Source organism: Theropithecus gelada, chromosome 11 (assembly GCF_003255815.1).
Source record: "Theropithecus gelada isolate Dixy chromosome 11, Tgel_1.0, whole genome shotgun sequence".
Classification (NCBI taxonomy): domain Eukaryota; kingdom Metazoa; phylum Chordata; class Mammalia; order Primates; family Cercopithecidae; genus Theropithecus; species Theropithecus gelada.
This window is the reverse complement of record NC_037679.1, coordinates 60,474,606-60,500,151: the sequence shown is the minus strand read 5'-3', so window position 1 is coordinate 60,500,151 and position 25,546 is coordinate 60,474,606. Positions and strand designations below refer to the sequence as shown.

General features: G+C 39.8%; 1 protein-coding gene across 1 annotated transcript in view; it reads right to left on the bottom strand.

Moving 5' to 3' along the window:
- Positions 1-24,502, bottom strand: part of UTP20 (UTP20, small subunit processome component) — a 109,074-nt gene extending 84,572 nt beyond the window's left edge. Inside the window, exons 1-15 of the mRNA XM_025403576.1 lie at positions 24,284-24,502; positions 23,420-23,500; positions 18,607-18,673; positions 18,362-18,494; positions 17,735-17,923; positions 15,206-15,287; positions 14,012-14,149; positions 13,399-13,554; positions 12,395-12,541; positions 12,179-12,313; positions 11,110-11,187; positions 8,718-8,896; positions 4,753-4,908; positions 4,529-4,617; positions 1,993-2,098 (exon numbers count right to left, since the gene is read on the bottom strand). Coding sequence (XP_025259361.1) covers positions 1,993-2,098; positions 4,529-4,617; positions 4,753-4,908; positions 8,718-8,896; positions 11,110-11,187; positions 12,179-12,313; positions 12,395-12,541; positions 13,399-13,554; positions 14,012-14,149; positions 15,206-15,287; positions 17,735-17,923; positions 18,362-18,494; positions 18,607-18,673; positions 23,420-23,500; positions 24,284-24,328 — 1,781 coding nt within the window. The 5' untranslated portion in view covers positions 24,329-24,502. The remainder of the gene's footprint in view (positions 1-1,992; positions 2,099-4,528; positions 4,618-4,752; positions 4,909-8,717; positions 8,897-11,109; positions 11,188-12,178; positions 12,314-12,394; positions 12,542-13,398; positions 13,555-14,011; positions 14,150-15,205; positions 15,288-17,734; positions 17,924-18,361; positions 18,495-18,606; positions 18,674-23,419; positions 23,501-24,283) is intronic.
- Positions 24,503-25,546: the final 1,044 nt, after the last annotated feature.

The following is a 25,546-nucleotide window of genomic DNA, read 5'->3' as shown; positions in this document are numbered from 1 at the left end:
CGGCTTTCTTTTGAAACTTTAGTTCCCCCATCTATACTGGTAACAGTACCCACACATAATGGAGTTGTTGTGAAGATTAAACAATGTACATAATGTGCATATGAGGACACAATCAATGCAATGGTTTATTACTATTATTGCATGCATTGCACAACTTAATCTCTACAAGGTGAGATTTCTATTCCTTCCTTTTTTTCTTCGCTATCCCTTTTTGAGAGATAATCAAGTTGAGGTTAACTAAGTCACCCAAGGCTACAGAGCTAGTTAGTGGTGGATTCAAGACTCAAAACCAGGCGTCTTGGCTGTGAAACCTAGGTGCTCATCAGTTCACTAGCATAGCAAAGAGAACAGAATCCTGTGTCTACTCTGCAAGCTTATGCCCCTGCCCTCAAAACCAGAGCCACTCCTGTTGGACATCTCTGTGTCTCCAAGGCTTAAGAGCCACCTGGCTGGGAGGCAAGCTGGCCTTCCCCAGGGGGAACATGGGCCCCATTCTGTGCTATGTGTGTCTTTTGTTTCAACTTCTATAGCCACCTTCAATTGTTTATACCAAGGGTGAAAGTACGAGAAGTTTAAACAGAATGATTTTACAAGGGAGACTATGTAATACGGTAAATGTGGTGATGTCAAAGAACTAATCCTCTCTAAAGGAAGTTAATTTAAACCAATACAATTAACCATGGAGAAATGCCAACTTCACCCAGATTTGGAAAGGCAAAGAGATTCCGGATTATTATAGCATTCCCCTACAGTCTCGTCTTAACAGAGCAGCCAGAGTGATTCTGTTTAGGTCAAAGTCATTCCACTGCCAAAAATCCTCCCATGGCCTCCCCTTTCATTCAGAGTAAAAGCCAAGGCCCTGTGGTGACCTAAGGAGGTCTACTGCCTCCACCTCTACATCCTCTTCTCCTACCACCCACTCTTGTGCTCTGCTCAGCCAACATGACCTCTCCTTGCTGCTCGAGCCAGGCACCCACCACACCCACAAAGCGTTGGCACTCATGTCGCCTCCAGGTCTGGAACCCAGGAGCAGCCCAGACCACAGGTATCCTCATGGCCTATGTCCCTCACTGCTTTCCGCGTTCTGCTCAAGCGTCTCCTCCTTGGTAAGATCATTTCGATTTAAAACTGCAACCGCTCCCCTCACCTCTGGACTCTCCCTGTCCCCTGACCCTGCTTTGTTTTTCTTCACAGCACTTAGCACCTCCTAACACGCTATACAGTTTACTTATTTATTCTATTTAGAGCCTCTTCTGGCTACAACACTAGCTACAAGAAGGCAGGGAATTTTGTCTGTTTTATTCACTATGTTTCACAGTGCCTAGAACAGGGCTTGGCATGTGAGAAGAGCAAATGATTAACTACTGAACAAAGTGAATGAATAAATCTTTAAAACACTTGGAAATAAAATGTTGTAGACTTCAGGAAAAAGCAGCAAGTCTTGACAGTTTAGAAAAGACACATTGTTGACTCCCCCCAAATGGTTCTGTGCTACCACCAAAATCAAAGGCTGGCTGAACTATTCTTAAAAAGCAAACACAGAAACCAAACCAACAACAACAAAAAAGAAACTGGATGGTTTCTGTGTGTAGTAAAAAGAACACAGGGAAGTTTTCGGAAATGCTGACCACGCCAAGTTGAGGCCGAACAAGAGTGGGAATGTTCCTGTTGGAACCATTAAAGAAGTTATAAAAGGTCAACACCATGCCTTGTTACAGCTGGGAATGATCAGAATTACAAACCCTTCAAACTTGACCACATTAATCTACACACGTAGTAAAACACCCTTTACAAAGATGAATCTGTATTTAAAGACTGTGTCAAATGTACTTATTTTAACTGGAGGATCTAAATCAATATTAAATTTCACTATGTGAATACAACTCAGGTATAAAATAGATCAAGGGGATTTTCATTATGTCCAAGATTTCACAACAATAGAGGCTTTTATATTTTATTCATTACTAAGCCAGTTGGAAGATGTTTACTTACAATACTAAATTCTTCACATGTTCCACAGGAACCAAATGAAGAAGTTCAGAAGATTCTTCCAAACTTAGTAGAGTATTTACAGCTTGACAAAGAACAAATAAGTTCCCTAAGGGCAGAAAAACAGGAGAAACCACATTACTTATTTCTTTGACATTATAACTATCAAATACCTTATTTATCAAATACTTGCTACTTATGGGAAGTTCTTAAAAGTGAATTCGTGCCTTCCAAAGAATTATCTGTCAAACATCTAAATATAACAGAAAGAAACAGAAAAGAGAAGTTTCCAAATCCTATATTTTACCTTTCTTGAGAAAAATAAGGCTGGGCATGGTGGCTTATACCTGTAATCCCAGCACTTTGCGGGTGCTGAGGTGGGAAGACCACTTGAGGCCAGGAGTTCAAGACCAGCCTGGGCCACACAGTGAGTCCTCATCTCCATAAAAGATTAAAAATCAGCTGGGCATGGTGGTTCACACCTGTAGTCCCAGCTACCAGGGAGGCTGAGGTGGGAAGATTGCTTCAGCCTGGGAGGTCAAGGCTGCAGCAAGCCATGATCGTGCCACTGCCCTCCAGCCTGGGTGACTGAGCAAGATAGTCTCAAAATAAATAAATAAATAAATACTCAGAAGTAGAGAATAAAAATGTATGTATGTTCCATTAGCCAAAATGAGTACCAAGTATAATGGTCCCACTCACTGACATTATCAAAACTAGGACTTTTGAGGAGTACAGGCTTGGATTTATCAATAGCTAAGAAATTATCTTGGTATAAAACTTGTTGATTTTATTTTTCAAGTTTATGAGAAGTCACATATTTAATGGCTACCACCTATAATACACTCAATTAATGATTTTATTTATTTATTTAGAGACAGAATCTTGCTCTGTCGCTCAGGCTGGAGTGCAGTGGTGTGATCTCCGCTCACGGCAACCTCCACTTCCCAGGTTCAAGTGACTCTTCTGCCTCAGCCTCCCAAGTACCTGGGATTACAGGCATGTGCCACCACACCCAGCTAATTTTTGTATTTTTAGTAGAGATGGGGTTTTACCATGTTGGCCAGGCTGGTCTCGAACTCCTGACCTCAAGTGATCCACTCACTTTGGCCTCCTAAAGTGCTGGGATTACAGGCGTTAGCCACTACACCCAGCCTTATTTTTTTAAAGAGAGTAGGGGCAGGGGGGGGTCTCACTATGTTTCCCGGGCTGGTCTTGAACTCCTGGCCTCAAGTGATCCTCCTGCCTCAGCCTCCCAAAGTGTTGGGATTACAGGTCTAAGCCATGGTATCCAGCATAATTAATGATAATTAAACACTCATTTAGTCTCTAGCGCAGAGGTCAGCAAACTATGTCTCTAGCCCAGAGGTCAGCAAACTATGGTCTGCAAGTCAGATCTGGTAGGCAGCCCGTTTCTATATGGACTGCAAGCTAAAAATGATCTTTACATTTTGAAGGGGTTGTTTAAAATATATATATATAAAATATAATATATAAAAATATACATAATACATATAAATATATATAATATATACAAATATATATAAATATATATATAAATATATATATATATATATGCCACCAAGACTGAATGTGGCCCATAAGACCTAAAACATTTACTGTCTGGTCCTGTACAAAAAGATTTTACCAGTCCCTGCTCTAAGCTCTAGATCAGCGCTGTACAACAGAATTTTCTACAATGATAAAAATACTTGTCCTAATATGTCGCCACAATCCAGTATAGTAGCCACCAGTCACATATGGCTACAGAGCACTTGACATGTGGTGAGTTCACTTTATTCTCTAATACATCTGCTTAGTATAAAACTAACACAGAATGCAGCACAGTAATATTAATATTTAAGTGAATGAATGACCACTATGTACGCGTGATTTTTTAAAAAATTCTGCATTAGAATAAAACAAAATATTAAATAATTGCTTTTCATTTGCTGTTTGCAGGCTAGTGGGGGAGACATGTAAGTATCCAATAGGAAATGGTGTTTTGGGCAGGGTAGTCTAATTCTGCCTGAAGAGTCATAAAGGCCTTCCTAGAGGTGTTGTGCCTGAGCCGAGTTTTGAAAGATAAGCAAGAGTTCACTGAATGACAAAGACCTAGAAAGGTCTCCATGCAGAGGAAACACATGGGCAAAGGCAGCCACACAGTTGTAAAAGAATGTATCTTTCTCAGGGTAAGCAAATGGATTTGCTTGGAGCATAAGGTGCATACTAGGAGTCAGATGTACGTGGGAGATGAGAAATAGGATCTGGTATGGGGCTCTAAAACAAATGGCCTTCAAAGCCATGGCATCCTTTTGATATGTCCCCTTCCTTATGCTCAAGCCACCGTGACCCAGTCACCACATTATGTGGTAAAAGTGAGACACACCCACCATATCCTCGTTTCTTCCAGATTTATCATCCAGGGGGTTATGCCAGAACACAATGTAAGTATTATTCTCTAATAGCCCATGTGTTTACAATTACTTTGAGTGTGCCAGAAAAGAAGAGAAGAAAACACATGATGTTTGTAACTGACCTTTCCCAAAGCTTCCTTTATCAACAGTCATGAAGAGTGCCTCTACGAAGCAGGTGACGAGTGGTATCACCTTCTCTTTCTCAAGAGGTCTGTCCAAGCGGGAGAAAAAGGGAAAAGTTCAAACTGGCATTCAGTGGTTTGTTTCAGAGAACAGCAAGGAATGGCTAACATATTTTAATCAGCATGTTATCTCTTTCAAAATTAAACATAGCTTATCTTCTTACCTAATATGAGGCAACACCACCAGGGCTGCCCAAGATTGTGAAAGGTAAATAGTATCTTTATTTGGGGGTAACTTAATTATAGATAAAAGATGGTCCAATACTGGAAACTGTTTGTTTCTTCCCTTAGATCTAGTCTTCTTCTGCTTTATATAGGACCTGAAGGGTTAAAAAATATATATATGTTTAAAATAACAGAGAATGTAATCGCTGTTGCCCTCTGAAGTCTGAAATAAAATTGGATTCTTACCATTGTGGAGCATTAGAGGGAAGGAACTGGTGGCGGTGGTTGAGCTAAATAAATGTGAGTCATTTACTGAGTTTTCAGTAAGAGGCTTTTTCAGCTCCACTGGCTCTCCTTCCCTTCACTTCTATTTTAATTTGCTTTATAACTGAAACCAAGTTTCTTCTAGTTTTAAGTATGATTTCTCAATTCTGTGCTCCTGGGCATGTTTTTGATTGGCAATTCACTGGAATGAACTGACTTCGTCCATTCTCCCTTTCCTTTTTGACATGAATTTTACTACTATCCACAAATGTAGAACGATGTTGCAGAGCTACTGTGATGAAGTTGACGAATACCACTAACATGATTATGATATCTAAGTAATTTTCTCCTGCTGCTTTGACCAGATACACAGTCGCTCAATGACATTTTCCGACATGACATTCTGTTTTGAGTATCTGTGACTCTGGTACTACTCTTGTTAGCCTCTTTTTATTTTTGCCAGTGTGCTATACCTCGGTCCTATTTGAAAGACAAAAATCTAATCAAAAGAAAAATCACAGAAATCATAAGTTAAATGATTTGTTTTACAATTTATCCTCCAACTCCAGTTTGGTTAGCTTGTTATGCAATAGAAGTGGAATATCAGGTTTTTACTCTTGTGCCCTTTTTATCATTAAAATTCATCAAAAAACAGTCAGCTAAGGGCAGGAAGGAAAAAAAGAAAAGAAAAAGAAAAAAAATTCACCAAAAAGCTACATTCTCTTTTGTTTCATACTTACCAGAATGTTTAGTGTTTGGAAATCATGATAGATAATTAAGTTAATTTAATTATCAATTCCTTAAAGTCACCACATCTTGATATATATAGTCTTTTTAGTAATAATCATGACTCAACAATCTGCAAAAATCTTACAAAATACTGAGATGCTTTAAAAAACAAAAGTGAGTCATTAGTTGCCACGTCACTCCCGTTTTCCAGACCTGCCAATGGCTCCACCAATGAAGTCCGTACTCCTTACGTCATCTTGTAAGGCTCTCTGTGATCGGACCCTTGCCCACCTCCATCTCCTCTCATCCCACTCTCCTCCTTGCTCTTTACCCACAGAGGTTTTCTTTCTGTACTTCAAACATGCTGAGCTTATTTCTGTCCCAGAGTCTCTGCAGTTAACTTTTCTTTCTGTCTGGAGAGTCTCTCACTGAGATCTTTGCAAGGCTGGATCCTTCCCAGCTTAAAATTGGACCAAACGTCCCCTGGAAAGGAATAGTGACCCCTCTCCATTCACTCTCCCTCTCAATACTGCTTTGTCTTCTTTTACCACGATCTGAAATCATCTCGCTTATTTGCTTACCTGTCTCACCACATTCCTCTCCCCCGAAGAAGGAACTTTTTTCTTATTCTTTGTTGCACCCCAGTGTCCAGTGCCTGACACTGTTAAGTAGTTGTCAAATGACAATAAGTTTATCTTCTAAAGGGTCTTTTCACATTTATTATCTTTATTTTTTCTCACAGCAAACTGGTGAGATGGGTAGATGGAGTGTTACTAGTAACATTCAAACTATGATTTTAAAATCTTCACAGAAGGAATCAAAACAAAGGTGACCATTCACATATGCCATATCTCCGTGGGGTGTAGCAGAGGGGTATTTTTGCAGAGAAAGAAACACAGAAGTGGGAGTACTTGCCGTGAGTTAGCACGTCTAAATTTATTTATTTATTTTAACACGCCACCTTCCTGGGAGGATCTGAGATGGCTGAGATGCTGAGGTAAGAAAGTCTGACACCCAGTCTCAGTTAGAACCTTAGCTTCACCTCATGGAAGCCAAACAACAAAGCAGCTTCACTCCCCCTGCACAGAACCCAGTTTTGGCAGGTGCAAGGAATCTGCCTGCTGGAGATGGGCTTGGGTGTTGACAAATCAAGAGGAAAGTTTCAAAGGAATAATTCTATAGGAGTTACTCACTACCCATTCCTCAGGAATCAGAATTCAATACATTTAAAAACCAACAAGATGCTGTTGGCATATTTTAATAGAGAAGCAACTTGTAAGGTAGACAGAAGATACAAGTAGGTGTTAAGATGAGTTTGCTAAACACAGCGGCTCAACCTATAACTCCAACACTTTGAAAGGCCAAGGCAGGAGGATCACTTGAGTCCAGGAGTTTGAGACTAGCCTGGGCAACATAGCGAGACCTCGTCTCTACAAAAATTAAAAAATTAGTTGGGCATGGTGGTGCGTGCCTACGGTTCCAGCTACCTGGGAGGCTCAAGTGAGAGGAGAGCTTGGGCCCTGGAGGTCGAGGCTGCAGTGAGCCGTGATTGTGCCACTGCACTCCGACCTGGGCGACAGAGCAGGACCTGGTCTCAAAATCATAATAATAATAAATAAAACATTTAAAAAAGAAAATAGGTTCCTCCAGAATCTCAAGCTGATCAAACTCAAAATCTAGCTCTGCTGTATGACTGTGGGACAGTTACTCCCACCTCCATGGATGTTTCAAAGTCGAGTATTCAGCACAAACTCAAGGAATGCCCATCAATTCTGCCTCAGAGCAAACCAAAAACTCAACAACAGGTCTAACTACTCCAAGATAAATAAGAAGATTAATTATAAAAACAAAGGAAAGACAAGGGAACTGGTTTCCTAAGCTATAATTTCTAGACGCATATCCACTTAACTATTTGAGAAATGATACTACGAATCTTCTCATGTGTGTAAATAAGCTTTGTTTTTAACTTCTAAAGGGTGTCATTTTGAATGAAATTAAGAAATTAATCCATGACACTTAACAACTGAAACAATATAAAGGTATATAATTTTTTTTTTTTTTTGAGACAGAGTCTCGCTCTATTGCCCAAGCTGGAGTGCAGTGGCGCGATACCGCTCACTGCAACTTCCACCTCCCTGGTTCACGCCATTCTCCTGCCTCAGCCTGCCGAGTAACTGGTACTACAGGCGCCCACCACCATTAAGTTTTTGTATATTTAGTAGAGATGGGATTTCACCATGTTAGCCAGGATGGTCTCGATCTCCTGACCTCGTGATCCACCTGCCTCAGCCTCGTAAAGTGCTGGGATTACAGGTGTGAGCCACTATGCCTGGCCAGGAGTGTGGTTATTAAAAAGTAGCATGAGGAATCCTCAAGGTGAGGGAACAGTTCCATATATTCACTCTGGTGATGGTTATAAATCAACACGTGATAAAACTGCATACAGCTATATATCTATATATGTATACAAACTCAGATGAGTGCACATACAACTGATGAAATCTGATTAAGATTGATGGATTGCACCAATGTCAGTTCTGCAGTTGTGATATTGCAGTATGCTTAGGCAGGATGTACTAATGGGAGAATCTGAGTGAAGAGTATATGAAACCTCTCTGTACTATTTCTTGCAACTGCACATAAATCTACAATAATTTTACAATAAATGGTTAAAAAATTAAGTCACCTCTATCTTTCCCTTACCATCCTTCTGAGGTAAACAAAGTTAACAGGTTTGTGTATCCTGCTACGTGTTTTTCTATGTTCATACACACATTTTGCTTTACCTTGCAAAATGAGATCATACTATACATATTATGTGTGTAGCTCTACAACATGCTTTTTTCACACAACTTATCACGGACATCCTTCCAGTTACATATAGATCTTCATTTTTTTACAGTATTTTTGATATATTATATTTAAATGGGTAATCTTATCATCATTCCAGGAATAAAAACTTAGCACTCACCCCACCATCTGCGGTGAGAAAGTCAGAGGGTACTTTTCAATTGCCATCGAGCCAGCAGTGGGAGGTGCCGCTTTGTTCAGAATGAGCTTGGCCAGAATGGCCAGAGCTTCGTCTTTGACTACAGCATCATCAATTAGGAAGCAATTCACAATATATGACAGAAAGCTTGGTAGAAATAGCTAAATTTAAGGAAAAAAAAAATCACACTTATTAACAGATATAATAAAGAGAAGATTGTAACAATTCAAAAAACTGGACCAAAAACAAAGGATCAAGAATCACAATGGCATTAGACCTCTATGCAGGAGCAATGGAAGCTAAAGACTGTGCAGCCATGTCTTAAAAACTCTGAGGAGGGATGACTTAGAATCTAGAATTCTATAGCCTGCCTACCAATAATGCATGCAGTGTGAGGAGAGAATAAAGACATTTTCAGATGTATTAAATCTCAATATTTTATCTCCATGAACCCTCCCCAGCCCCAGGAAATTATGAAAAATAAATTCTGTCAAAATTAGAGACTAAACTATAACAAGAGAAAAACACGGAACCCAGGAAACGAGAGAGAAGCAAAAGGAAGTCCCAGGACAACATTTGTGCAGTGGGCAGAGAAAGCAATGCATTTAGACTGGACTTGCTCCAGGAGAAATGTCTCCAAGAAAGAAAAAAAGAAAAATTGAGCTGCTAAATTATCTGACAGTTTTGTCATGTGAAGGACATTTACAAAGCTGCTGGAAGACAGACTCACTGGCCAGCTATTCAAAGAAAACAATTTCCAGTTTTTAAAGAACGAGGTAATTATAAACTCTAAGAAAAATGAGGCCAGGTGTGGTGGCTCATGCCTGTAATCCCAACACTTTGGGAGGCCAAGGCAGGCAGATCACCTGAGGTCAGGAGTTTGAGACCAGCCTGGCCAACATGGTGAAACCCTGTCTTTACTAAAAATACAAAAATTAGCCAGGCGTGGGGGTGCAAAACTGTAATCCCAGTTACTCAGGAGCCTGAAGCAGGAGAATCACTTGAACCCTGGGGGTGGAGGTTGGCACCACTGCACTCCAGCCTGGGTGACAGAGCGAGACTATGTCTTGACAAAAAAAAAAAAAGAAAGAAAGAAAAATGAGAATGTATACAAAAAGGTCACGTAATCATAAAATACTCCTTGTTTATATAAGTATGTGTCGAATATGGATTCAACCAAAATTTGTGATATAATTCTATGGGGAGCATGAGAGGTACAAAGGAACTAAAGTCCATCTGCCATACGAGGAAGTCTACACATGAGAACTAAAACTGGCAAACCAAGGTAAAGCAGAATATTCAGATGATTTAAAAGTATAAAGTAAATAAAAGAAAAAAATAGCTGGCCGAGGCAGGCGGATCACAAGGTCAGGAGACTGAGACCATCTTGGCTAACACGGTGAAACCCCGTCTCCACTAAAAATACAAAAAATTAGCCGGGCGTGGTGGCAGGCGCCTGTAGTCCCAGCTACTCAGGAGGTTGAGGCAGGAGAATGGCGTGAACCCGGGAGGCGGAGGTTGCAGTGAGCTGAGATTGCACCACTGCACTCCAGCCTGGGTGACAGAGTGAGACTCTGTCTCAAAAAAAAAGAAGAAGAAAAGAAAAAAATAGCTAAAAATCATTAGATCCAATGGCTGCTAATAAAATGGGAACAGAAAAGAAATGACTGCTGTTTAACCTGGTTTGACTTCCTAAACTACATACATACATGTAGTATTTGGATAAAAATAAGATTTAAAAAAAAAGACCAAAGGCAACAGGGGAGAAAGGAAAAACGCAGTTGTTAAACAGAGTCAGCTGAAGTGTTCTCATGGAGCTGAAAGAAACAGATCTTGGACAGGTACAAAAGTGTTCTTTTTAGGCAAATGAGAATATATATTATCAAAGGCTAAAAGGAAGAATATTGAGAGGACAGATAGAGACATGTTTCCATGAAGTATACTGTAGGGTTACTAGTTAGGAGGAGGGGCAAGTGTTTGATGAGAAGGAAGAGAAAAAAATAAAATAAATCCAGGTTTAGATAAGAACATTTTCTCCCACACTCAGTTACCTTATTTTGGAGCAATGAAATCAATTTGCAAACTTCCGCCAGTGCAAATTGTTTCACAAACTATTTTCTATGCTTCAAAATCACATAGAAGTTTCTTAAAACTGTTTTTTCAATTTTACCACATGGTTCTGTAACTACCTAAAGGATTATTTAAAAAACAAGTAATCTAGAATTGAATATAATTTCTTTAAAAAACATATTGACTAAAACATCAAGCACTTATCCTGTTCCTCTCAAAAAACAAACAACAGGATTTCAAATTTGATCATTTTTTCGTGATAGATTTGTTTTTAAAAATACTCTGAACTTAGTATCTTGCTTACCTGCTCAAACTGCTTCATGGCAAACATGACTTCAGAAAAACTGAAAATTAAATGTTTTTCAAATCTGCTCTCAAATATCTGTGACCAAGGTAAAAAATATTAATGTAAGCACACAGAGAGTACTTCCCCATCTCCCCAGCAAGCAGCTATAGAAGGGAACGGCAGGCACACTTCACTCAGTGCTCTGTCCAATCGCCCAGCCTTCTCCAAAGGCGCTTCCACAGTTGCAAAGGGCTTCTGCTGATTACACAGGGCTCTGCCTAAAGGCTGCTCAACTCTTACCCAGCTACAGTGAGTTATGAAAGGGCAAACAGCATGATTGTATATCTTCCCTCAAAGTGTACTGCAGCGCTCCATTAAGCTAGAAAGAACTTCACCAACCTTTCTATTTTCAATCCCACTTCCAAATTCACTAAAACGCAAATCTCATCAAATCTTATCCCTGCTTGGAATTTTTTCAGGGTCCTCCACTAATGCAGGATAAAACCCAACCTAACTTTTCAAAGCCAAGCCAGAGCTTTGCTGATATCATGTCATATCATGTGTCCATGTGCCCAGACTGCAAACATTTATGAACACATGTCTTTCCTGTTCCCTCTCCTAGTATTTGTAACCCCGCTTCTGACTGGCAGACTGCTTTTCAACCTTCAAGGACTATCCCAAACACAAGTCCTTTGAGAAGCTTTCTCTGTTGCTCAACCCCAGGCAGAAGTAATAGTTAAAATTCAATATATCTCTAATAGACACATTGGCTAGACTATAACTACTCAGTTCCAGGCTCCATTTCTCCAACAACTATCAAAACCTACAGGCATCACTGTTCATCCTGGATTACCCAGCTCATACCCAGCACACGGTAAGCTCTACATATTTGCAGAATATGTATAGATTTAGCTTTTGCCACATTTTGCTTATTTACATTACTGCATACAATTCCCATCTCCTTAACAAGATTATAAATTTCTTGAGGGCAGAGCCTTTGTCACACTTCACTTGCATCCCTCAGAAGGTTTACTCAATGCTAAACATATTATTAACTGCTCAATTAATATTTGTTGAAGTAAATTACTTTTTCTATGGTTTCTTTGATGAGGGTCTCCGGCAAGGAAACATTTTCACCCAGGATCAAAGCAGAAATTACATCCAAGAGGGTCTTGCAGCAAGATGTGGAGAGACTGGCTACTTGCAGTGTTTGAGATAACACCTGCAAAAAGATAAAACAATGTATACTCAGTAATCAGCTTTTAAAAAACAGACTCTTGAGAATATTAAGTTGGGAACTCACCTTACAGATATCAGCAGGCGTGGTTATCTTTGTTCCACTTCCATGTTTTACAAGTATAAGGTATGTTTCCAACAACCTTTTAATCTGTTCAGAACTTTCACAACAGTTAGTTTTTGTTACTTTTGTATGTAGATCCAAGAGTGATTCCTGCAAACAAAGAATTTAACAGAGAGAGTAACTATAAAGTATCCAACTCAACTGTTAATACAATAATAAAAACTGTGTGACAGTTCAACTTTTCCCATTCTTTTGCTTTGGAAGAAAAAGCCACATTTACCAGGAGTCACTAATGGTAACAGCTAACATTGACTAAGTGCCCTGTTCTAAGTGTTTATATATATATTTATTTATTTTGAGATGGAGTTTCCCTCCTGTTGCCCAGACTGGAGTGCAATGGTGCAATTTTGGCTCACCGCAACCTCTGCCTCCCAGGTTCAAGCGATTCTCCTGCCTCAGCTTCCCAAGTAGCTGGGACTACAGGCATGTGCCATTTTGTAGTTTTAGCAGAGACAGGATTTCTCCATGTTGGTCAGGCTGGTCTCAAACTCCCGACCTCAGGTGATCCACCCACCTTGGCCTCCCAAAGTGCTGGGATTACAGGCTTCAGCCACTGTGCCCGGCCCATTCTAAGTTCTTTACAAGTATTCACTCGTCATCCTCACAGAAACCCCGAGGGAGAGAATATTATTACCCCCATTTATTAGATGAAGAGACTGGGGAATCGAGATTTCAAATAATTTTCCCAGGTCACACTAGCAGTAAGTGGAAGGGTTAAGATTCAAATAGGCAGTCTGGCTCCAGAGTCTTCTACTGCATTTCAAGATACCGTATCAAATAAAAAATAGCACGAGGGCAAAGGGAAGGAAAATTTTAGTATGTGTAGAGAAGTGTAAATAAAACAATTATAAAATATAACTTCTAGGAGTGCTTTGCAAAACTGAGAGCAGAAAGGGTAAATTCTTAGACTCCTTATCAAAAACCCATCCTTAAAGATTAGAACTCACTTGCAAACATTCAAAAAATGTACCAAAATGTTCCTTGGAGATGTAGGATACAGTGGATTTGACCATGTTTTTGAGTGTTTCTCCAATTAACATCCATGGTAGTTGGATTTCTGTTTCAGTGACAGGTCCTAGCTTTTGCAAAATTAGCTTCACTGCCTGTGGGAATACAAGTCATTAACATTAATATATAAACTCTTATTTTCAAGTATTGCTCTGTGAGTCACCATTGTGATTACATTAGCTAAAAATCAGGCCTGTAATAGTCAAGGATATGGCAACTTTGATGGTTAATAATGTGTCCCAAAAGGAACTTCTAAACTAGGATGGGAATTTTATCATTACAACTGTTCCCTCCCCACCTGCCTTTGCCCATTAATCAATTTATCTTACCCCCTAGCATCCAAAATAAAGAAGACATCAATGACTCTGTAAGTAATATCTCACTGTCCAAGGCCTACATTGGGTAAACATTGTTACTGAACACCCAACACTCCCCATCCAGGGCTTTCTATCTATTCTAGGTTGTCCTCCCTCCACATCATTTGCCTCATTCTTTTCTACTTTCTGTTTCATCCATCCACATAGATTGTAAGAACCCCTCCCCGTTGTGTACCTGGCCTGTACAGGAGTGAAACATATTTCTAACTCCTTTGCACATTTCAAAGAGCAACTGTCCAACACCTTCGACTTTTTCTAGATGTTTATCAAGATCAAGAAACATTAAATTGAAAAGTGCATTTTTATCAGAGACCTAAAATGTAAAGTAGAAATGGAAAATTATATTCACAAACATAAACATATCCAAATGAAGAACTCTCATTTGCTATTCTACATATTCTTATTTAAATATACTTAGGAAAAAATTGTCAAAGGAACAGACATTTGTAATGATTTCAAACTACTGTAACAGTGTATTCTCACTTGGAATGTCACACAAAAGAGTGAATTCATTGGTATTATGGGAAGATATGTACTACAAAAAACTACAGAAGTCAACATTCTATCTTTTAAAGTAAATAAATTTGTATTTTGTATTGTATACAGTAAAATATTTGCATTTTATGAAATAAAATAAATTTAATATTAATGTTTTTATTACAAAAACCCGATAAAATTTACTATGAACATTTTATACAAACACAAATGACACCATGCTACCAGTTACTTCCAGGAAACTATTAGAAAAGTTCTTATTAATGTCACAGTTTATGTATTTACTGACTTGAATTAGACAGCACTTTTGACATATACACACTGAAAGCTATCACAAACCTAAATAACAATAGTGACCCAAATTAGATCACATCAATTTGTGAGCAACAAATAAGTCTTACTGTGAGATAAATTCAAAATAGTAACAGATTTCTGTTAAGTAATATACAGCTACATAGATAAAATTAGCCCATAGTAACCACATTTTTAAAAGATATCTACTTCCATTCATCAGATTATTATTACTATTATTAGTGTGTGTGTGTGTGTGTGTGTGTATGTGTGAGAGAGAGATAGGGAATCTTGCTCTGTCACCCAGGCTGGAGTGCAACGGTGTGATCTTGGTCACTGCAACTTCCACCTCCTGGGCTCAAGCAATTCCTATGTCTCAGCCTCCCGAGTAGCTGGGAGTACAGGTGTACGCCACCATGACCAGCTAATTTTTGCATTTTTAGTAGAGATGGGGTTTTGCCATGTTGGTCAGGCTGATCTCGAACTCCTGACCTCAGGTGATCCATCCACCTCGGCCTCCCAAAGTGGGGCCTATTCATCAGATTCTTGATGATTAGCAACAAACATAAAATATCAGACTAACCTTTCTCATCAAAAAAGTAAAACTTTCAGCAGCAAAATTCCTTATATGTAGTTTCTTATGAGCCAGGAGTGTGCTGTACATGCTATACATGAAAAAAAAATAAGATATGTTTCATTAATCATATAATTTTTATAAATACATACTACATGTCAACAATATGGGCAACAATGTGCTAAGTATGCCAGGAATACACAGCAGGTATCAAACAAATTTAAAATCTCATTCATTTATGGAGACACCCACATGTTGAAAGGAAGACTTGACCACAGACATTAAGAGTCCTAGGACTGGCGGTACTGGTTTTACGAACAAGACTCCATGAAAAGGTGCAATGTGTAATGAATTCTGAATGAAAGAAGAATTAGGTGGGGACCACAGTCCATATTATTGGTATAAAAGCAAGAGTTAAGATGGGGCAGGCGGAAATGATCATGGTCATGACAAGGAGGCTGGTCCATCTAAAAAAGAAAATATGATACAGCAGAGGAGGGCAGCTGTGGATAAAGCTGGTCAGGTAGACAGGTCTAGCTTACATCTGTGTAAGCACTTACTCTGTGTTACTCCATTTAGTCAGCACAATAACTCTATGGGATGGGTACCATTATAATCCCCCCATTCTACAGATAACGAAAGTGAGGCAGAAAGCATAAGCAACTTGCTCAAGGTCAAGCAGCCATGCATCCATAACTAAATAATTACTTATATGTAATCACATTGTTAAATTTGGTCTCCCTAATGATAGAAGGGTATGGAATAGATCTCTCCAATTTTTGCCATAACCCCAATACCTAATAGTTCCTTGCTGACAGCAGGTATTAATAAATGTTGGCTGAATGAGAAATGACTATTTTCAGAAAGATTAATTTGGCAGCAATATACAGGATAAAATAAAGGAGGAAAGAGTCTGGTAATTCAATCAGAAAGCTGCTCAAGTCATACAAGCTTGGGCTACAGGCATGAAAGAGACTGGAAGGAGAGGGAAATGGCAAGGAATGAACTCAGTAGACATTTCAGAAGTCCCTGCAATGAAGCTGAAGACCTTACAGCAGTCCACAGGGCCCTGGATGATCTGGCCCCTTACTACTGCTTCTCTGACATTGCTTAGCTACTCTCGCCCTTATACAGGCTGCTTGGCCACCCACAACTTCTTGCTGGGCATGTGCCCAAGATGTTCTCCCCCTGCTAAAATGTCAACTTTGTGAGAAGAGGGATTTTTATCTGTTTTACCCGTGACTGCATCTCAAGCGCCTGACATACAGACAGTGTCCAATAAATATTCACTGAGCAAATGCGTGAATGACAGAATCAAGAGGATGTGGACACCTCTGAAGACAACTGGGTCAATGATGTCTCTGATATGCCAAAACTCGGAGACAGGAAGAATGTTAGTATTAATGATAGAAAATGGGCAACCAAACAGGGCCTGGCATATGGTAGACACTCAACACCTATTTACTGAACACATGAATGAATATACAGATAAGAGGAATTGATTTAACAATAAGTGTTGAGTTCAGTTTCAGTAATATGCAAGTAAAAACAGCCAAGCTACTGAAGTTGTCATACCAAAAGCAAATAAATTTAGAACTGAAGAGCCTGACTTAGGAGACATAAAAGTGGCAGTTTTTATGACAGCTGAAATCACAAAACTAAATCAATTATTCCCCAAAGACCTTGTTGGTTGTTTAATGAGATAATATTGGTTTCTAACATATTTTACCAAAAGCTTCATAGGGAACTAGTAAAAGCTGGAAAAAGATTTCTTTCTCTTTCTTCATTCAAAGTTCCTAAAAGAGAAGGGTGGGCTGAGTGAAAGGGGTGGCATAAAACAAAGTCTATCGTCCCATACCATACACACACCATTTATTGGGGGGTAAGAGGCTGATGACTGATATTGAACATTCCTGTGGCAATTACAGAACATGAAAACAACCAGAAGACCAGGTGGAAAATCCCACCAAACCCCAGACTTAAACAGATAGTAAGACAATCTTTGCTTACTTTAAACAAAAGGCTACTACGAAATTCATTCTCTTTCCTTGTCCATGTTTACTCACAAATACTGAGTGTCTCTTTCAGCTTAGGAAGTATTAGTGGCTGGCGAAATGTCAATGTTTAAAAGGTTCTTAGCCTGTCTTAAACCTCGCTTAAACCAGGTGTAGAGAGGACAGCAATACATTATAACCAAACAATTCTGGTAAAAGTTGTGTGACACAGGTGGTTAAAAAATGCCAAGAGGATAGAGAGTATAAAGTTTCATTAATACCTCTAGCAAAGGTGCCTGTTTGTGGAGGCTGTAGGCACCAAGTCAGGCCTTCACGGGTGGGTAAACTTTCAGTAGCTGGAGAGGAGAGATGGTTATGGCAACTCAGAATGGCAGACTAGATTGTGGACCACTTTGGCTGGAGCATCAACTTTGTACATGGAAACAATTAGGCACTGAGCTGGCAAAGTGGTTTGGAGTCAGAGAGAAGCCAGAGAAAAAGAAGCAGGCAATTAAAAAAAGTACTAGAGAGAGAAAGCGGTTACCTGTATATATTGGACATGTCCTTCACCATCAGTCTCCACAGGTACTTATAAAGATATGACAACGAGGTGAAAGCCCATTCTAACAACTCTGTGTCCTGAGTCTCCAGGATCGAGGTGATAGTCAAAAAAAACTCTGGAAAGTGTGGGTAGAAATCCATCTGCAGATCTCGTGCCAACTGTACAACCAAACTGGATTAAAAAAAAGAAGCAACTGATTATGTGGATTTTTTTTTTAAAGGCTGCAAATCTACTTAACGATACTAGGTGGCCTACGATCGTAGGATTAATTAAATAAAAATAATTCTAATTCAAGTCTGAAAATGTATAAAACTCTTTAAATCTTAAGACCTCAGCAAAGAAATCAGGCAAGAAGTTACATTCCATCACAAGTTGTAGCCAACTGTTCCTATAATGTCAAAGAAAAATGGGATTATTTTAGTACATAACAAAAGCAAAATTATACCCCAAGATTCTACTTTATGGTAATGCACCCATTCCTAACAGAAAAGGAACATCCTTCTTGTTTCTAAATTATGAACACCTGATCTGAGGCATATGCAGCTTTGAAACACAATCTGAAAAATCAGACAAACAGAGTTATGAGCTTTCTCTCAAGATGCTACTTACTCCAAAAGGGGCTGATAGGCAAAACTGTTCTTAACTTGCAGGTGAGTCTTCAAACTCTGAACTATCTCGTTTTGATGATAGACCAACTGATTGAATGATTGGCATTTGTCAATAACTTCTTTGTAAAATTTTCCTGAGTGGGGGAAAAAAAAATACGTTCTTTTCTATCACACAACTATTCAGCTGTAAGGAACATATAAAGTGCAAACTATGGGTGAATAAAATAGAAACAAAACAGAAAATACCAAAGTGCTCCGTGAGGTTTAATTCTCTCCATTTCAGCAGACCCTCAAAAAAGTAGGTTTCAACCTCCTGTCAAGATTAAAGCAGTCCATTAATCAAATAACTCTAAGAAAGCAATGATCAAGGTAAGTAGAATAATGATACATTAATATCTTAAGACAATGATACTGAAGAGTTTAAAAACTCCTTTTACTTTTTTAAAATGCCATTAAGTAACACACTTTAAAAAGCAATCAGAAGTTATCAATAGATCACTTATAAAATACTGTTTTGTTGATTTGGTTGCAGCAAATAATTTTCTGGAGCCTATATATATTGTCCACTAAGGGAAAAGTATTTTCTGTGTTTTTTTATAATTTTAGGCAAAGAATAAGGTGTTGCTTCTTTAGTTTCTTCATTCTGCTTTTAGAAATATGAATTACTACAACCTTATAAAGAAGTAATATGGCATTCCTATTAAAATTCAACAGAGTTATACTCTTTGACCCAGGTAGTTCTTGTAAAGTTTGCAAGCCTAGAAGTAAAAGATGTTTATTCAGCGTAACTACAGTGTGGGGAAACATTACACAGCCTAAAATATCTGACAATAGGAAAATGGTTGGAATATCCTGTGGTCTATATATACTAAGGTGTATTATGTGGCTACTAAAAAGAGTTATATCTCTATTGAACTAGAACCACACTGATGATATGCCCCCAAAACGATAAAAGCAAGTTATGCAGTGAGAGGGTATGGTAGGATTCAATTTTCCTTAAAAAACAAAAACAAAAAAAACCCTCTATAAATGTTTGCACATACGAACATGAGAGGACAGTATGGAAGAATACTATACTGAACTGTCAGTATTGGCTTCCTTGGGAATTAGGGGTGGGAGGAGTGAGATAATGGGCTTCTCATAAGTTTATCACTGTTACTTAACTTGTTAACATGGTATCAATTACTTTGTACTTTGAAAGGTAAAGGCAATAAATTATCATACATGTATGACATGTATGTATACATGTAGGTGTGTATGTATGTGTATAGATGTATAAATAAATGCATACCCCCCAAAAAAATCATTCTACCAAAAAGATACATGCACTCGTATGTTCATCTCTGCACTATCCACAATAGCAGAGACATTGAATTGGTCCACGTGTCCATCAATAGTACATTGTATAAAGAAAACATAGTACATATACACCATGGAATACTATATGCCATAAAAAAGAATGAAATCATGTCCTTTGCAGCAACGTGGATACAGCTAGAGTCCATAATACTAAGCAAATTAACATAGGAACAGAAAACCAAATACTGCATGTTCTCGCTTATAAGTGGGAGCTAAATATTGAGTACACATAGACATAAATATAAGAACAATGGACACTGTGGATTTACTAGAGGGTGGAGTAAGTGGGGATAGGTTAAAAAAAACTACTTGTTGGGTACTATGCTCACTACCTGGGGGACAGGATCCATACTCCAAACCTCAGCATCACACAATATTCCCATGTAACAAACCTACACATGTACCCTCTGTATCTAAAATCAAAGTTGAACTAAAAATAAAAATATGTGTTTAGAGAGAGAGAGAAACAAAGAGAGAATAAACACATAAGCACACATGCAAACAGCATGCCAAATCTACAATCTCAAAAAAAAAAAAAAAAAATCCTTAAACTGTTCTTTGGAAATCTTTAAAATCAATAGTTAGGTAGAATAGATACTATGTAACCACAAAAATTAGAAACTAAAAATTTTTTTTTAAAAAGGCAGAAAAGAAAGAGAATCCCATTAAATTTTGTTTTAGGATGGGGATGATGGCTCATGCCTGTAATCCCAACACTGGGAGGCTGAGGCAGGAAGAGCATTTGTTTTTTTTTTTGTTTTTTTTTGTTTTGTTTTGTTTGAGATGGAGTCTCGCTCTGTCACCCAGGCTGGAGTGCAGTGGCCGGATCTCAGCTCACTGCAAGCTCTGCCTCCCGGGTTTACGCCATTCTCCTGCCTCAGCCTCTCGAGTAGCTGGGACTACAGGCGCCCACCACATCGCCCGGCCAATTTTTTTTTGTATTTTTTTAGTAGAGACGGGGTTTCACCGTGTTAGCCAGGATGGTCTCGATCTCCTGACCTCGTGAGCCACCCGTCTCGGCCTCCCAAAGTGCCGGGATTACAGGCTTGAGCCACCGCGCCTGGCCAGGAAGAGCATTTGAACCTAGGAGTTTGAGACTAGCCTAGGCAACAACACGAGATCCTATCTCTATTTTTCAAAAGTAAAACTAAAGAAATTTTTTGTTGTTGTTTTCATGTCCTTTAAGGCATTTTCATGTCCTTTAAGGCAAAAGGAAAATATGCAACACAGTTTAAAACTTAAATGTAGAACGCATTTCTAGTCTAGCACAGACCTGGCACATGTCAGCTATGTGTGAGAGACCATGTTGCGTCCTTTTGCAAGGTAACTCTGGAGCTCCTTTCACCAAGAGACGGAGTCTATTTCCTCACCCTTTGAATCTGGCCTGGCCTCCTGACTCGCTTTGACTAATAACATGCAATGAAAGTGACTCTGTGATGACCAAAGCAAAACTTTATGAGGCCTTGACAGCTTCTGCCTTCACTCTATTGAAAAGATTCTGCCACCATGAAAAGAAGCCTAGTCTAGCTTATCGGGGAATAGGAAGCCATGAAAAGAAAAGAACTAAGATCAACAAGCCACAGCCAACTGTCAGACAGGTGACAGAGGCCATTCTGGACTATCCAGTCCAGGATTCTAATTTCAGGCTGTCTTCTCTGCCTCAACACTCTACCTCTTGATATTTTCAACTTGTCCTGTGGCTTAAACTATTAACCATATTCTAAATGCCAAATCTGTAATTTCACCTCTGAAGTCACCTATACTCCACATCCATATATACAAACATCTTTTGGACACTATCATTTGGATGGCCACAGGTATTTCAAACTCAAATCCCAAATGGAACTAATTATCTTATCTTTACAACCTTGTGCTCCTTTACCTATAAATATATCTTGATGAGTAACATCTTCAGCCATTCAGCCTTAACCTCATTGTCTTCCTTGATGCAAACCCAGTAGGTCACAAGTCCTATCCATTCATTCTACTTCCTCAATATCTCTGGAATCCTTCTCTTCTCTCTATCTTGATTGCTGCTACCATAATCATTTCTTACTTAGATCACAGTCAAATCCTCACAACTGGACGACTGAGATTGGATCTCCAAGTTAAAGACATGTTACACAGGACCTTAAAGGGCTAGCAGAGGAATCATGACATGATGCAGGACTGCAGTCCTGCTCTTTTCTCCACACTAAAGTCAGAGAGATTGAAAATTTAAACCTGATCATGTCATTCATTCCCCTGCTTACAGTCCTAGAACTCTAAGTCCCTACAGCTTCAGGATAAAACTCCAACTTAGCTTGACATATGAAGCCCTTTATGATCCTTGCCTACCTCTCCAGCTTTATCTCACCAGCTGCCTCCTTGCCCCATCCCAGTCACCATGAATACAAAAAAAAAACACCCTATACACACCTATAACCACACTGGACTGCTTTGCAGTTTCTTGAATGTGACATGCATTCTCTAGCTTCTGTTCCTTTATATAGGCTTCTCCCTCAGCCTGGAAGAGCCTTTCCTGTCCTCTTTACCATGCTAAAACCTATATAAACAAGATTCAATTCAGGTGTCACCTCATCTAGATCACCTTTTTTGACACCCCTAAAGAATGTAGGTTAGGTTCCCTTTACTATGAGTTCCCAAAGCACAATGTGCTCACCTAGACAACATCATTTAACACATTGAATTTACATGGTGGAGATAATGCATTCAAAGACACAGTGAGTGGAGTCTGATTATAGTAAAGTGAAGAACAGTAAGAACTGAGATTGGATCTCCAAGGCATAGGCATGTTACACAGCACCTTAAAAGGCTAGGAGGAATAATGACATGATGCAGAAAAAGACTTCTGCATAAAAGGATGACAAGGCCGGGCGCGGTGGCTCACACCTGTAATCCCAGCACTTTGGGAGGCCGAGGTGAGCAGATCACGAGGTCAGGAGATTGAGACCATCCTGGCCAACATGGTGAAACCCCGTCTCTAGTCTCTACTAAAACTGCAAAAAGTAGCTGGGTGTGGTGGTGCGCACATGTAATCCCAGCTACTCAGGAGGTTGAGGCAGGAGAATCGCTTGAACCTGTGAGGCGGAGATTGCAGTGAGCCAAGATCACGCCACTGCACTCCAACCTGGAGGCAGAGCGAGACTCTGTCTCAAAAAAAAATAAAAAATAAAAAAAAATAAATAAATAAAAATAAAATAAAGGGATGACAGAGTCAGAGTATGGTTAGAACTGGAAAATATTATGTAGTCTAGCCCCTTTATTTTTGTAAAGGAGAAAATTAAGTCCCGGGAAAAGGGCTTGCTCAAAATCACTTTAAAGTTACAGTTTCAGGAATATGGATCTGCAGCAGTGCTTAGAATGCATATGGGAAAGGGAGAGGCTAGAATCACAAAAGTCAGTTGAAAGTCAAGTCACTTGTCTAATAGAGCTTCACCCAATAGAACTTTCTGCAAAGATGAAAATGTTCCAATTCTATATTTATTCAATATGTTAGCAACTAGCCACATTTGAGCACTCACATTTTAAACTTACTTTAAATCCAATTTGTCATGTGTGGCTACTGTATGAAACAGCACAGGTCTAATGCATTTCATGCCCAAAAAGGAATACCTTGAAAAACAATTCACTTCTACTAATAGAAGAAACTAAAACACCATGAACACTTGGAAGATTAGCTAGTATCACATTCTCTTACCTCCTCATAGCTTGCAGTTCTATCTATCCGGTGAATAATATCAATATTCACATTCCCCAGTCGTTCAGCAAATGTAAGAAACTGGAAGGGAAAGTATATTTAAGATACATAATTATTTAATATTTATCAGGTCTTTAATATCTATTTGAATGCTGCATGTAGGCATCTCTAATCACAAAGGATAAGTGGAAAAATAAACTGAAAAACACAGGGCCGTAAACAAACATACTGCACCATTCAAAGATAATGAATACTTCTGTTTGCATAATTTCTCTCAGCTATGTCATTTCAAATAAAATTTCCATTGCTAGACTGATGAGCCTAGGTGGATGCTGGCAATTAGTCTCACTAGATCTGTTAGGTTTCATACCCTCCCATAAGCATGGGGACCTAGCAAAGTCGCTGCAACAAAAGTGTTTTTAAACATATACAGACCTGTGATTGTATCCTAACGAAGACCTGGAAGCTATCTACCAAGGGGCCAACAGAGAAAGCGCTGTATAGTTGCCCTTAGCTGGGAATCACTCACTGCCAGCCAGCTCGCCCAATTCGGTCTTTAAAGATAAAAGACCAGGGGAGAATCGGTCCTAAGCAATCTCCTGGAATAGTGAATTTAATTCTGGACCACAAGAAATTCCCAGATCTGGCCAGACACCATAAAATATGGGTGAAACTTGCTGTCCAGACTTCTTTCCTCCCCCAACCCATGTTTACTACATCCAGAGTCTCCCTCTTTCGCCGGAGCCTCCGGGCAAGTGACACACTCGGCCCAGAAGTCTGAGGCCCCTAGAGTCTAGCTCAGAGCCTGTCTCACGACTCAAGCAGCGGAGACCCGCGGCTCCCTGCCCAACCTCCCGCGCTCACCCGGTAGGTGTTCTCCGTCTTGTGGGAAACGGGCTTTGTCTTCATGGCTGCAGAGAGGCAGTGGCCCGCGACGGCCTCGGGAGGGTCGAAGGGATGCAACCGACAGCAAGGAGGGGAAAGAGGCTCACAGGCGGTACTCTCCGATTCCCAAATGCCCAGACTTTCTCACGTGCGACTTGAGCCCCTGGGCGCCACCATGTTGGAGACAAGGAGGAGCCTGAGTGGGTCACGTGGACGGAAAAAAGGAACGGAGCAGGCGCAGCCTTTGGCAGGGGCCTACAGGAGGCGGGGCTGCGCACATAAGGGCGGGCGTTTGGGGGAGGTGTTCTTTTCACACCCATTGGTAAAGGTTTAGAAGATAAATGTATTTTCATTATAAAATAAAGCATACCTGTCATCATTATCAACTGTCCCATCATCATTACTGTCCCTCACTATGTACCCTGCACCGTGCAAAGATCCTTTTATCCATAATTTCACAGTAAAGCTTATTAGGGATGTTAATACAAAGCAGGCACTGCATCTATCTATATATCTATATCTATCTCTCTATATGTAGAGAGATAGATAGATTTTTTTTTTTTTTTTTTTTTTTTTTGAGACGGAGTCTCACTCTGTCACCCAGGCTGGATGGAGTGCAGTGGCGCGATCTCGGCTCACTGCAATCTCCGCCTTCCTAGTTCAAGCAGTTCTCCTGCCTCAGCCTCTCAAGTAGCTGGGACTACAGGCGCACGCCGCCACGCCCGGCTAATTTTTCTGTATTTTAGTAGAGACGGGGTTTCACCTTTTTGCCCAGGCTAGTCGCGAACTCCTGAGCTCAGGCAATCCGCCCGCCTCAGCTTCCCAAAGTGCTGGGATTACGGGTGTGAGCCACCACTAACCGGCCGGTACTGTGTATGTTTTTAAGCCAATTTGACACAAGAGGAAACCAAGGTTGTGCAGCTGGTAACTGGTAGTCTTCACTCAGACTCTAAATTTTGGTATTCTTAACCACTATGCTGTAAATAAAATTGAAAAATAGAGAAGGAGTTTTAGGCCGGGCGCGGTGGCTCAAGCCTGTAATCCCAGCACTTTGGGAGGCCGAGATGGGTGGATCACGAGGTCAGGAGATCGAGACCATCCTGGCTAACACGGTGAAACCCTGTCTCTACTAAAAAATACAAAAAACTAGCTGGGTGAGGTGGCGGGCGCCTGTAGTCCCAGCTACTCAGGAGGCTGAGGCAGGAGAATGGCGTGAACCCGGGAGGCGGAGCTTGCAGTGAG